This window comes from Phlebotomus papatasi, chromosome 3 (genome assembly GCF_024763615.1).
Source record: "Phlebotomus papatasi isolate M1 chromosome 3, Ppap_2.1, whole genome shotgun sequence".
Classification (NCBI taxonomy): domain Eukaryota; kingdom Metazoa; phylum Arthropoda; class Insecta; order Diptera; family Psychodidae; genus Phlebotomus; species Phlebotomus papatasi.
Genome location: NC_077224.1, coordinates 69,187,069 through 69,202,467, shown reverse-complemented (window position 1 = coordinate 69,202,467; position 15,399 = coordinate 69,187,069). Strand labels below are relative to the sequence as shown.

General features: G+C 30.6%; 1 protein-coding gene across 2 annotated transcripts in view; it reads right to left on the bottom strand.

Moving 5' to 3' along the window:
• Positions 1 to 489: 489 nt before the first annotated feature.
• Positions 490 to 15,399, bottom strand: part of LOC129808122 (chorion peroxidase) — a 48,441-nt gene continuing 33,531 nt past the window's right edge. For both annotated transcript variants that reach the window (XM_055857870.1, XM_055857869.1), the window contains exon 6: positions 490 to 1,363. In XM_055857870.1, coding sequence (XP_055713845.1) covers positions 815 to 1,363 — 549 coding nt within the window. In that variant the 3' untranslated portion in view covers positions 490 to 814. The remainder of the gene's footprint in view (positions 1,364 to 15,399) is intronic.

Here is a 15,399-nt window from a genome sequence, read left to right as displayed (position 1 = left end):
CGAATTTTGATTTCATGAAATTTTACCGATCTAAAGGTGTGCAAGAGGCATTACTTTTATTTTTTTATTCTTCACTGATAAAATTTCATTTTTATTGCTTTTATCGAAATTAGGCCTTCGATACAATAAAATTTCAAATGACTCTTGATATTTAATTTACTTTTAAAAAAATAATTGAACACAATGTTTCTTGAGGAGCCCAAAAGAATAAGAAATTGTTTTTTCCAAAAAAAACCCACTCTATTTTACTTCAAATAAGTCTTTTGCCTTTTTAGCAGTGAAAATAATGAAGGATGAGACAACATAAAGAGAATAAAATATCACAGTCTATTGAAATACTGTCGAAAATTTAATTTCTTGAAAATTTTACTTACCCTGCAATTCATTTGTATGAAATTTTTGCATCTCATAATGATTAATTAAATATTTATGTTCATAAAATATTTTAGTTCCACCATGTTCTCTGACAGAGATAATAAGTTTTCAAAGTGTTGGGTAAAATATTTAATAGGTTTCACACGATTTACATTTTTAATTACATGTCGATAAAGTTTGAAGAACAATATGAATATTACAATCAACTACCCATTAGTTAGAAATTTTCCAATGCACCAGATATATTAACCCCTTGCTAAAATGGGAAACTTTGTGCGACATCCTCCTCCTAAAAGTTAGAATTAAATCAGACGAGTTATTGCCCTGCAATTTAATGTTGTTGAAAGTGTTGGGTGGTTGTGGGTGACAAAGAATACGGTGAGGGAGTGTTTTAGCACAAAAGACGACGAAATTGGATGTTGAAGTAAGGAAGACTCAGTTACTCCTCCTGCCATGCCGATAGATCGACTCTGAGGATTGCATTGGAATCGCAAGACACGGGGTCGTTGCCATTCACAGTGGGTTGCAAGAAGGCTTGGGGTTGAGCTGCTTGCAAAAAGATACCATCAGAATTGTCACAGAGCAACCTCGCCATCGATGTCTTCCTCACTTCGGCAATTTGTTGGGGCGTAAAGGCACCTGGATTGATTTCTGGGCTGTGCTCAAAGAAATATCGATCGCCACGGCGAAAACGTGAAAATTGGTCGGCAATGATTTCGGAAAAGGTGGGCCCCAGCAGAGCATCCACCTGAGCCGACTCCAGCAATCCCCCAACCCAGAGTTCAATATCATCTGGCGATGCATAAGCCCGCTGGAGCCTTTCGGCAATCTCTGGTCCCAAATCCTCAAAATTGCCAATCTTCCTTGAGCCCGTCAACTCCAAATACTCATTGTACGTTCTCAGTCCATGATCTCGAGCACGTTGCAAGTTTATCGACACCAAATCCAGGCCAAAGGGATTTGTTCCACGGAACATAAACTGACTCAGCTGAAAAGAGAGAATGGAAAAACAAACGTGATGAGGCAAGCACTGGCACAGAGCAATGGTAATTTCTCCCCATCTCATCCTTGCATCACAAAAAAACACCCAAAGTCTGCAAATTTTCACTCAATTTCCCACCCCTATACCCACATGCTTTCCCCTGCAATTCCGATTAAACCACAGGATTTGCATTGCATAATCCCAGATTTAATATATCATGCATTCGATTGACGCCCAAGAAGCCATCCCTCGAGAAGCAAAAATCAATTGATTAAACACCTATAAACGAATGCAAGTCGCATTTGATATGTGGAATAAAATTAAAAAAGTTTATAAAATAATTTATGCACCCTTACATTTTATTAAGAAAAATATATCATTTACAAACAGAAAGATGCACATGACCATGCAAAAATTATTTCAATAATAAATGAAATATAAGACTAGCTTTATGAAGTTGAAGTACTAGTTTCGATTCTCACATTAACCCCATTAACCCTACAGTAAAAAAAAATGTGTAAAATTCTATAGTAGTGCAAAATCGACCATTTTAGTTGTTTAATTTAAAAATGTTTAAAAAATGCACAACATTTTGGTAATTTATTGTCACGTGATTGAAAATTACCATTACTAAAAAAAAATAAAAATTACTATAAAAAAATTTCAACAATGTTTCGTGATTTAAAAATGTCTGACAAATTCTAAAAATTACCACTATTATAGTATGATTACAGTTTTTCACATTATTATAGTGTGAAAAAATACACAACTTTATGGTTTTTTTTGTCACATGATCAAAAATTAACACTATTATAGTTTAATCATAATTTTTAACACTATTATAGCGTGAAGCCTTGTCTATTTCAACCAAATTTGTTGAATTTTTAAACAAAAGTTGTTGAATTTTTAAACAAAACTTGTGTAAAAATTGTTGAATTTCCAATTAAGACTTATACTTCAGTCGAGATGCTTTTCATTGGGAAAAAAGTCATATAGAACATCAAATATTTATATGCACAATAAGTATATCGTGAAGATCCGAGCATCAGATGTAATCATTTCGCATTAGGGGGGATCCCGAGTACAGGAAAAACCAATAAAAATGTCTAAAAAGGCAAAAAAATCAAAATCTTCGAAATGAAAAGAAAATTCAACAATAAACAGAATTCAACAAATTTTTGAATTTACACATAAAAATTCATCAATTTTTAAATTCAACAATTCCAAATTCAACATCTTGAAATTCAACAACTTTAAATTAAACAATTTTTAATTTAACACTTTTTCCAAATTTAACACTATAATAGTGGTGTGAAAGGTTACACACTATAATAGTGTTAATTTTTTTACTGTGCCTATAAGGACGAGAAAGTTAAAAATTTGGGGTAAAAAAATATACTTTCTGATTTTTTAAAGCAAAACATAACTTTATATGGCCGTACGAAACAATTCATTTTTGGGTCACCGGTGACCCAATCGTCCTTGAAGGGTTAATCCTTTAAGGACGATTAGAACAACGGTGTCCCATATGTAAAATTTTTTTTTTCTGACTACCTAAAGTTATTTTTTCTTATGTTTGTACGTAATTGCAAAGTAGAAGGTTGAAGGAATCTAGGAATATCTTTTACAAATCTCCATCTATTTACTATATAGTAAATATTTAAGTTAAAAAATGATGAATTTTTAAATTCACAAATTTGTAATTGATTTTAATTAAAGTGCGTATCATTACCATAAGGTCACTTTGCAGAACTCTAATTTTTTTTTGTATTCGTTTTATTTAAATTTTTTCTGCAAAATACTTTGAATTGAATTATTTGACAAAAGATTATTGTAATTTTTTGACACTACAACGGCTCTCCCATATTTCCATTGAAGAAATTCTGATTTTTATGATTTTCCAGTGTATCAAAACCATAAGGTCACTTGTCAATAATCACATTTTCTTCTATATATATTTTTTTATTTAATTTTTTTTCCACAAAATACTTTGATTGGATCCTATTTATGATAATTTTTTTGACAGTGAAACATCTTTCTTAAATTTGAATTGAGAAAATATCAATTTTATACGTTTTTGATCGTAAAACTACGGTAATGTCAATAAATTCTTTTGTAATGTTATTATTCGAGATAACTTTTATGCAAATCTTTAAAATTAGTGATTCCAACGTTTTTCTTAAGTATTTCAATAATGTGATTAGGCATACTATCGATTAAATTCTCGATGAACTTATCTTCAGGCTTGTTCCAGGTATCCAAAATTGCAGATTTTAACTCCAAAACGTAAGTATATTGGCAAATATCGGCGAAAATATGGCAAACAGGAATCCCAAAAATGTTCTCAATTTGATTGAAGTCAGGAGTTCACGAGGTCAGGTAGTCACGCCAAGATTTTAATATTCTGAGCTCGGATCCAAAATAAAGGTTTTGCGCTCATATGGTTTCGATTCTTTATAATTGAGCGCTTTTTGTGGAATTTACAAAGGTTTTGACGCTCAATTCTATCGCTAAATCGGATGACATTTTGCCCCATATTCCCGATTGAGAGAGAGTCTACTGTATTGTCTTCTTAAAATCAATCAAAATTGAGTCGTTGTAATTTGCTCATTGGATTCCTATTTTCTATCACAATTTTGGCGAATGTTTTTGAACTTTATTTGACTCAAAATTACCTTGTTGAGAGTGTAATGGATTATGGTGCTGCTATTGCAATGAAAAATGAACATTTTTTTAGTACGTGACTGTTCTCATATGTTTCTGCATTATCGACTTTTCTCTGCATTGATTGCTGTCTCCACTATTTGCTGGTTTTAGAATACGACAAAGGGACTGAGAAAAATAGACAAAGAAAAGCCGATAATGCAAAAGCACATGACAACAGTCATGTGCTAAAAAAAACATGTTCATTAACACTTCGTAGAACACTAACTAAAAGTGTCACGGATGGACCAAGTGGCAGCCGCTGCCATTTATCGAATTTTACATAAATAATTTTGATATTTTTACTTATATTTAAACATTCGGAGCTTTAGTCAGTTCTTTTCTGGTGTCTGAATCAGAAATTTCATCTCCTTGAGTACTGTATCTAAAGGTTTTTAACCATTCGATGTTTTCATCTTTATCAGAATCATGGAGTAAGGCAAAGTGGTCTGCCTTTGAAGGCGGCAGCTTTCAAATGTTTCAATTTTTGTCTCATTTTTCAAAGCAAAAATTCTACTTTATGAACAATAGTTAATACTATTAACTATTTTCTATTAACTTCGCTTAACAAAATGGATTTTTAGCTTTGGGAAATAAGAGAAAAATTGAAGCATTCAAAAACTGACGCATTCAAAGGCATGTCACTTTTCCCCATAATTCTTCTCAATAATTTGTTTAATTTGTTCTTTTAAGGCTTTTATACACAACAATCAAGAAAATTACATCTGCAGAACGTCAAACTCCCAAAATGCATATGGCAGCAACTGCCACTTGGTCCTTCCAAGTGCAGTTTTTTTTTGTTTTTGCAATATATTTACATTAATATTTAATTTTTATTAAAAATTTTATAACGAAAAAATAGCCAGATAAATTCTGCACGCATTCAATCAGGCGTCCAGGCGAAATGATATATTCTTGACTATAAAAAATAAATTGAAAACTAAATTGGCAGCGGTTGCCACTAGGGTCCTTCCAAGTGTTAAAATAGCACTATTAGTCGCTTAGGCAGCCCTCGAAGAAAGAGCGGATCAAAATAATTTTTATTGTTATTTTTTTTTTTGAAATCTATATATTATATTTGTCCAGTCTGATTTGAAAAATAAATATATTAAAGCGCTTCATTGTGAAGTTACTTAATATTTCATGCATTTCTGCTTTTTGGTTTTTAGTCTAATTAACATAATTGCTTTCAATTTAAATTAATTTTCAGGCTATTTGACTTTATTATTTTAGGGGCGTTTCATAAAATAATTGACTAATACAACCAAAACAATACAAGTATCTGCAAAACACGGAAAATTAGGAATATTGCATAATGAAAAGCTTATGATACAGAATCCTCACGTTGAATTCAACCTATTAAGGGGTGACGTAAATTAAAAAAAAATGGAAAACACCATATTTTCTCCAATTTTCTTTCAAGATAATAAATTTGTATTTCAATTTAAGTTCATAAGCATATAAAAGTATAACATTTGAATTACATTTTTTATAATATTCACTTAAAATCTTAAAAATTCATCCATTTGGGCCTGATTTTCGGATTTGGATCTTTTTTGAAAAAAAAACATAGGGTAGAGTCAGTACTTTTTCGCCACGAAGCACTTTTTCGCCACATAAATTAAAATCACATTGTAAGAGAATTATTGAGTTCATGGAACTACGAAATTAGTGTTATTTCGTGACCTTTAGCGCGAAAAAGTGTTTACAAGGTGGCGAAAAGTACTGAAACATGCATTGTTGCATAAAATGTATTTTTTCAAATAGATGCTCAAAAATTGCCGTGAAGTCCCCTAGTTTAATAAAGAGACAATGCCTTAAAGCACCTGTACACAAAATTTAATTTATTTTTGACAAAAAGTATAAGAATTATAAGGGTGTCAACCCTTAAGGTGGCGAAAAGTACTTACTCTACCCTACTACGATAGATAAAATTTGAGAATATATTCATGTGGCATTCAAAAACTAAATATTTCGTATTAACTGATGAGTTAAATCCGTACTTGAACGGTAGACTTTTTTTTTAATGAAATTAGCATTTTTGGCAGAATTCTATACTAAAAAATACAATTTTTAGCGTATTTTTCACCACGTTTTGTCTTATAAAATAAGTTGGGATCAAGATAAAAAATTCTACGGTTCAAGTATGAATTTAATTCATTATCTAACAGGAAACATTTAGGCTTTTGGCGTCAGATGAATATACTCTGAGAAATCTTGTCCATCCAAAAGTATGTGTTTTTTTCATAAAAAGGTTTCCGAAAATCAGGGAGGAACTGATGGATTTTTAAGAATTTTAAATAAAAAATTCGAAAAATATAGTTAATATTTTCTGTCTTTATAAGGGTTCAAATTAAATATTTTTCTCTTTATGTTGGAAAAAAATGTCAGGAAAATATGCTGTTTTTCTATGTCTGCGTGACCCACGTAACCCCTTAACACTAAATCTACTAAGACCGATCAAATTGACCAGCTAAAAAACTTTTTAAAATTAACACATATTTAAACGATACAATGTCGCTATCAAACTTCATAAATTTCTTAAAATATGCATGTTAGGGTAAGTGTGCCAAATTGCGGCATAATTGCATGCAACCGCCAAAGTCTCAAGTTTGAAATGTAATATTTTTACTAGAAATTGAATTTTTTTTGTTACTTTTTAATAAGGAGTATTTCTTGGAACTTTGTAGAGAGTTTATCGTCTTTATTTTCTCTAAATTCATTCTTAATCATTTTTAAAGGGAATAAAAATGTAGACATAACATTAGTGTCCTATTTCGACCACCTTCATTCTCATAGTTCCGTGCCCTCCCGAAATTCTTTTAATGGCTTTTTCAGATCATCGTGCTCGTCGAAGCGACATTTTTTTGTTATTTTTTGCATTGTATATTTTCTAGAGTATGCAAAACCTAAAAAATCATGGATATTCGAAGAACAAAAAATGTGACCGAAATTGCAAGCTGGTCGGAATTTGGTACACTTACCCTAATATATTTTTCAGTGTCCACATTTTATTTCTTTTTCCTCTTTTTCAAGGAAAATTTGTTGAGTATCCTATACCTATCGTGGTCTGTCATTTGACCGAGCGTGCACCAAAAACGGTCAGTAAGTTTAGTGCTAAGAACTTCTCGAGATATTTAATGGAACTTCGTTATTACCCGTTTCAAATATTTCTATGAAATATTAATTATGTAACAAAAACCGATCAAGTTTATCTAAAAAATCAATTATTAGGTATATTATGAAGAAATTTATTACATACTGCTATAAACTTAATATCCCTTGAATTGTATAGAGAACAATTTTTTGCTGCATTTTGCATATTGAACAGTAACAAGGTTTCCTCAACTCTCTGGGGTTTACGGCTACAATTTCACTGAAAGTATGAATATTTTTTCAACACTATGTAAGATCAGTGCATTATTGAAAAAGAAAGCTCATCAAAAAATCATTTTTTTGTGAATAAGATTATTTCTAATGGCGCTCGTTATTTCGTAAATAATGCCCCGCTTGTAAATTTCTATACAACAAAAGAGGCATTCACTATAGTATTATTGATGCATACTTTTTAATGAAATTTCAACATAACAAGAGCTGCAAAGGGATCACACTTTTACTAGGCAAAACTTTTAGTACAATATCATATTAAATTATTTTCCATGTAATTAATAATAATGTGGAGTACATTTACATGATTTTTGAGTCATTTTAATTAAAGCTTGTTATGTTAATTGGCAAGTAATTTAACATACATAGGGGGAGGTGGGGCTATACTGAAGCTTGGGCTAAATTGAAAACGCTTTTTCCGCATGTATATTTATAAAGGAAACTGGTTTTAGCCATAATTTAATTTGATCCACATTTGTTTTGCATTAACATCTCAATAACATTACGTTAAAGTCCAGCTACCTTTATATGCGAAAAATAGCGTTTTCAATGAAGCCCCACCTTATCCTACCGTTGGAAAATCATGCAATAATGAGTACAAATTAAGGGTGCTTCAATCAGGTCAAACATTGTAGTAGATTTCAGTAAATTAAAAGACCTTTCTGAATAGAAAGATGTCCTATTCTGTTTAAAGGAATAATAGTGCTATTCCAGTGGAGGATACAAAGTAAAAAGCCCAGTCAGAAAAGGTTTTTAAGGACAGCACGGGATACCAAGAACAAAATCGCTACATCTTCTCTTCTGTTCAATTTTGAATAGGGGAAACTGGGGCACCACCAAACACGGGGTACCACCAAACACTAATTTTTATTTCTAAACTACTTGGACTATCTCGACCATTCCTTCAGTGGACAAGCATCCGCATAGTACCTATAAATTCCTATAGGTCTTATCCTCTGAAGTCGAATATCCCATTAAAAAATCGCAGTGTTTGGTGGTACCCCGTGTTTGGTGGTGCCCCAGTTTCCCCTACATAGATTGAGGTGGCCATCATTCAGGATTGATAAGAGAGGACTCTATTTAGTATCTAGTGTGCAGGATTTTAGTAAGAGGTATGGGTCAAATTATAGGATAATCCCTAAAAGAAACCGAAAACAAGAATATTCTCGAAAATTTGGAAAGTAAGCTCAATTATTGTGATTTGAGCTTATTTAAAAAAAAAAAAAACAATAAAGTCTTTAATAGTACCTTTAGGAAAAAGAAATCCACTTAGGAACAGTTTCCGATTTCATTTCTGTTTTTTTTTATTTTTTTCATTTCTGTGCCGATTTCGACGGATTTAGCTAAGGGGCAGAAAATAGATCTAAATAGCTTTCTACTGGAGGAAATTGATTTTTGAGCTTAAGAAGAATGTCGCAAAACAATGTTCTTATACCAAAAAAAGGCATTTCGACATTATACTTGGAAAATTAGCATAATATTTTAATATTATTTTGATAATTTTAAGTGATTCAGATAGCTCACAAACAGTGCTCATTAGTTTTGCATAAACAAATGTTAGCATTTTTTCTTTGCTTTAGGGAAAAGTATCAAAAGCAGCTTTACACTAAGAAAAAACCTAATAAGTTAAAACAACTCTATGGCAGAGTTGAATTAACTCTACGAATATCGATGTTATTGTTACACCTTTTCGTTGTAAATTTTAGTAAATAGAGTTGAAAAAACTCTTCGTGCGAGTTGAATTAATTTTTCAGATATCGGTGTAATTATTACTCTTTTTCGATGTAAAAGTTCATCTCGACTGAAGTACATGTTTAATTGTTTTCGTTTTAAGAATATACTTCAGTCAAGAAGATTGTCGTGTGACAAAGTTCATATGGAACATCAACTAGAAATATGCCTAACAGTGTTTCATGAAGACAAGTGAGTGCGTGCATCATACGTCATAGTTCGTTCGGAATATAGGGAACTTGAGATCAAGAAAATATTAATAAAGAAAATGATAAAATAAAAAAAAAACATAAAATTGCAAAATCTATCTATTTTGGGATTTGAAAGAGTTATTTTAACTCCAAAGAAGATTTTTTTTAACTCTTGGAACGTGTTATTTTAACTCTTAAAACGAGTTATTTTCAGTCTTAAAAAGAGTTATTTACACTCTTTTGTCGTGTAAATTTTAGGAAAAAAAGTTAAAACAACTCTTCTGAATATTACACCTAAATAGAAGTAAAATCATCTCTAAAATATAGTTAATCGAAAATCACAACGAAAAAGAGTCAATTCAACATCGATTCGAGTAAGTTTTACTCGATTATTTTTCTGAATGTAGTTTTTTAAATCTTCGCGAGGAAGATTTTAACAAGTTTTCTGTTCAAAATTCACAATAAATCCATTTCCATATCTTTTATCATCTCAAATTATTCGAAAACGAGAACTCTTCTACAAAAAATTCTCTAAAACGTCTAAAATATTACTGAATGTGCTTTTTTATGAATGTAAATTCCGATAAAGAAAAATGTTCTTTTAGGGTGTTTAAAATTAAAAAAATAATATAAATTCAATCTTTCGGCGGATTTTGGAAGCTGAAAAATTGTTAAAGACACCTAGAACTTTGTTTTTTTTGAAAAAAAAAATAAAACGGCGGGGATTAATTAGAAATGGAATATAAAATGCACTTTTTAGAGTCTCAAACAGTGGGGTGACATTAACTCTGAAAAATGCGACCAGTTTTAGTGTAAATTTTTTCCTGTTTTCGTACACATTTCACGATATATCTCCAAAACTACTTAGATTTCCAATTTGGGATTTTCGGTTGCCTATTCTATATTAAATTGGCTTTTATTTTGTATTTGTATTTTTTGCTAATTCATTCTACAATGACAGAAAATAACTAATAAACTCAAAAGTGTTTTCGGTTCGCTAAAAACATATGGAAAACATAGGAAACGTCATGCCCCTGGTCTCAAACATTTTTGAAAGCTTTTTTTCAAACTTCAATTCTAACCATATTTTGAATGTTGTAAAGTGGTACAAATTGGACAATGAATGGTACAATTTAGACAGGGCTTTTTTGCTTGATAAATTTAGTACTTCATTTTTATTTGTATATTTTTAATGCTTTAGTTTTATAATTTGGTTCCTTATGCTTATAAATAAATTGTGTCTGTATTTATGAAGAAAAAAAGCCATGTCCAACTTGTAACACTATGTCCAACTTGTATCACTTTACCCTATTCCCTGAAATATCTTTCAAAACGACGGACCAGCTTCCATTTTGATCAAAAAGTTTAAAAAAAAAGCTCTCTTTATTTTGAATATTTTAAAAATTATATTTTGTACAACACAATATTACTCATCGATTTTTAATCCAAATTAAATGATCTTGGGCTTTTTGAAAAGCTCATAAGATTCAACCGATCCAAGGAACGACGTTTCAGAACAGTAGAAGTGCCTTAGGTCCCTTAGGTGAAAATGTCCTTAAGATTCTTATTTTTTTAGTTTCATACTTTTATTTTTTAATTGTTTGAATATCATGTAAGGGGAGCAACAGCCCGTCCTTTCCTTCCGTTCTCTACGTCCTTGTTTAGTGTTTAATTAAAATCGAAAAGTAAATTAAAATTTAAACACCTACAATATTAAAGGTGACTTAATGGATAAAGTTAAGTGTTTTATCATCTAAAAAAACATATAAAATATTTAAAAGAACTGTTCAGGGACGCCCTCGTGGTAGGGGGCGTCAGCGTGCTTCTTTGTTACCCGTTATATTCGCCACTGTCCTATTCTATATTGTAATTTGAAATGGGAAAATCAAATCCTAATAATTTTTTAGGACTTCACTGTTTTCGAGTGATTCTTCATTATCGACTTTTCGTCGACATGTTCTAAAATTACGAAACGGTTAATGATTTTTTTATTATTATTATTTACTAATTTCTCAAACAAATAGGGTTCGCCCCTCTTACAATGTTTGGTAAAAGAATAAAAAAAAGAAAAAAAGTTATTATTAAAATTTAAGTAAGTGGATATTGAGATAAATAAAAATATTCAGAAAAACGTAAATTAAATTATTAGGACTGAGACTGAAAGTAGCCTGTTATTCCGTCAACGGATAGTCTGGCATTCGAGAGAATAGAATTATATGATATGAATTATAATGATATGAAACAAGACAAAGGAAAGACGATCATGTAGAAGCACTTGAGAACAATAAAAAGGTAAAAAATGTAACTATTCAGTGGCACCTTTATGAAACTTGCGTATTTGAACTTAAAGATTTAAGATTTCATATTCACTGTACTTTATTCTACGGGAAATGAAACTGATAACTCTAATCTATCCCGGTGTAAGAAAAAGGAACAATGTAGTGTAATATCTCAAAATCTTTATTTTTCTATAAGATACCGTATCAGAATAATAATAATAAAATTATTATTATTAATATTATTTTTTAATTCAGAAGAGGTAATTTTTAAGTCACAAATTAAATATTTAGTTTAACTGTTTGAGTTTGTGTTATCTCAGATTTCAACTTAAAATCACTTTAAACTGTGATAGTGCAAACTTATATTTGAGTTTTATATAATTTCACAATAATCCTTGGCTGAGGAAGTTTTCGTAAGAAAATTTTTATTACGTATGAATTTAGGAAGACTTGATAATACATGAGCTTTTGAAACTTTTGTACTATATAGATCATTCAAAGCTCAAGAACATGGAAGTTTAACAAAGTTTTTGATATATGTCAACACTTTTGCATTAAAAAGCAATTGAAGATAACTTTCTCTGAATATTTGATTAAATATTAAACTCTAAAATTTTTGCACTATTATATTGATTAAACGTATTTAAATGTAAATCTACTGTGATTCATTTACAACTTGGTAAGGTGGTGTGGCACCTCCTTGACACAGTAATTTGTCACAGATATTCACAATAAATAATCCCTTGTAAAAGCTTCTGCGTAAATGGGAGCTTATTTGTCTTTCTACCCCAAATACCACTCTGCAACCCTTCCTCAAATATAGACTCTTCAAAGTGGGAAAAAGAATCACTGTTTGGTTCCATTTATTCTAACGTTATCTTTAATCACCACAATTGCTGCTGCTAGCAAACCTAAGTAAATATCACTTTCACAGCATCAATTGGAACTTCCATAGAGACAAGAGAAATTGAGAACAATTCACGGTAGTTTCCACATGTGAAGTTTCCCTACTAATTTGCAAATCTACTGAATAATTCTCACTTTAATGGGATGTTGAAAATGTACAGTCAAATATTCAAGCTCTTCAATTATATTGCTTCTCGTTAGGCACTCTCATGAATACAGAGAAGGTACAATTCCTTTCCCTATGAAAAATTCTCTTGATTTCAATTATAATTGCACCTGATTTGAATTTAAACACCTACCCGTTTTCACGTTACCAGATAATGTCGAGGAAAAGAGGGTGGGATTGAAAATGAAATTCTATGGTGGGTTGCCTGGGCATGGATACGTATTTCAATACGTGGAATGGAAGAAAAGTTGGTGGGAATTTTGTGAGAATTTGCATAATTGTCAGTGGAATCGTTGTAAAAGCTGGACCGAAGGGGCTATGACAGTAAAAGTATTTTGGGTGATTTTGCAATGAATGCGGCGTTTCTACTCTTGACAGCAAAAGTAGGGCATTATAGGGGACAGACGTTGTTGAAAGGGATAACATAACATTAAGATTTTTGATCTGACATCTTCCAACTCGTGCTAAATGGCAGTTAAAGCAATTTAAAAGATTAATTGCCATGCAGTGAAATATTTTCTTTTCAGAAATGGGGAAAAAAGTTGTTAAATGTAATAGCCCAAGGGTATTTAAAGGGTGAAAAATAGATAAATAGAAAGGCTTATTGTCATCAATTCTTGGTATATCTTAGAATAATATTACATTGTTGTAATCCTTCTTATCATAAAATACGTATTAATCATATTAGAAAACCGCGGAGAAGAAGTTTTCTACAGATATTATCATAAGGTAATTATATCATAAGGACAAAGGCATTCAAAGGAAGTTTTCTGACGTATTTGAATTGTATCCAGTGAGCTTCACTGTACTGAATTTCACGGGGTATGGGGACTAATAACCTCATTCCTGTCTAAGGAAAATTAATAATAATTCATGTCTATGCAATATTGTGCAAGTATTATTATAATTAATTGAAGCAATTTGAATCTTTCATGATGTCTCCTGAAATATTGCTTCATAATGGAATGTGGTGCTCCTGCAAATTCTCATGAACGATATAGAAGTGCCCTTTATTGAACCCTTACTAATAAGTAGAATCGATGAACTAAACGATAGATTACAGATTTTGATTCAAAGATATAAAAAAATTAAAGGCTTTAAACTTTTTGCTCATTTCACTGAAAGTAAGTAACAAATGGTTACAATAGACTACAATTGAGAGGAAATTTATACTTTATTTATTAAAATCAATTCTTTTTTTTTCAACAGGTCATACAGTGAATAAAATGCACACAATGCTTGTCATGCAAATGAGTTTCTCATAAAAGACGAGAAAAATTGAAAATTAAAATGATCTGAATTAAATTGCAAAAAATACTTATTGTTTATTGCAAATATTAATTTGCATTAAGCTTTCAAAATTTATCGAATTCTATTATTCACCAAATTTATATTTTTGCACCTGAACAACACAGAGAGAGAGAGAGAGGATATTTATCAAATTGAAATGAGGCTTAATTATATTTCGACTTCTCATACTTTATAGGATTTAATCTTGTTATACTTTCAAATTTTGCAATTCAGTGAAAAATGAACATTAACATTTTTCTTTAGAATCTATTGTCTTGATTTTTAAGAATTTCCTATCCTATGGATATTATATTCAAATAACCGGATGGTAAATCTTACTATCTTTCTTTAGATTTAACTTCAAACCTCTCTTAGATTCTAAAATATCCGGATCATCCGGATAGTAGATTTTTCTAATCTGATAATAAATTTTACTAGAACGGAGATTAGATATTACAATTTCACTTGAAAACAGTAAAATTTAATGGAGGATAGCAATTTGGATCTAAATAAATTACTATTTAATCAAGTAAAATTTACCAATCTAATGTTAGCAAGTCAATGATAGGCACTCTCACATCCGGCTACACTAAGAAAAAACCTAAAAAGTTCAAACAACTCTATGGCAGAGTTGAATTAACTCTACGAATATCGATGTTATTGTTACACCTTTTCGTTGTAAATTTTAGTAAATAGTGTTGAAAAAACTCTTCGTGCGAGTTGAATTAATTCGTCAGATATCGATGTAATTTTTATTATTTTTCGATGTAGAATTTCATCTCGACTGAAATATATGCTTAAGTGCTTTCGTTTTAAGAATATACTTCAGTTAAGAAGATTTTCGTGTAACAAAGTTCATATGGGACATCAACTAGAAATATGCCTAACAGTGTTTCATGAAGACATGTGAGTGCATCATACGTGATATTCGCTCGGAACATAGGGAACTTGAGATCAAGAAAATCTTAATAAAGATATAGATAAAATAAAAAAAAAACATAAAATTGCAAAACATATTCATTTTGGGATTTTAAAGAATATTTTAACTCTAAAAAAGATTTTTTTAACTCTTGAAACGAGTTATTTTAACTCTTAAAACGAATTATTTTCGGTCTTAAAAAGAGTTATTTACACTTTTTTGTCGTATAAATTTTAGGAAGAAAAAGTTAAAACAACTCTTCCGAATATTACACCTAAATAGAAGTAAAATCAACTCTAAAATATAGTTAATCGAAAATCACAACGAAAAAGAGTCAATTCAACATCGACATTTCATTTTTTCAAAATTTTTGCAAAAAACAAACGTTTTTTTGCATAGAGGCACTGAAGACTATTGGCAAGTTTTTACCTAATGAGAATTGACTTATAAGTCTGATATATTTCGAAATA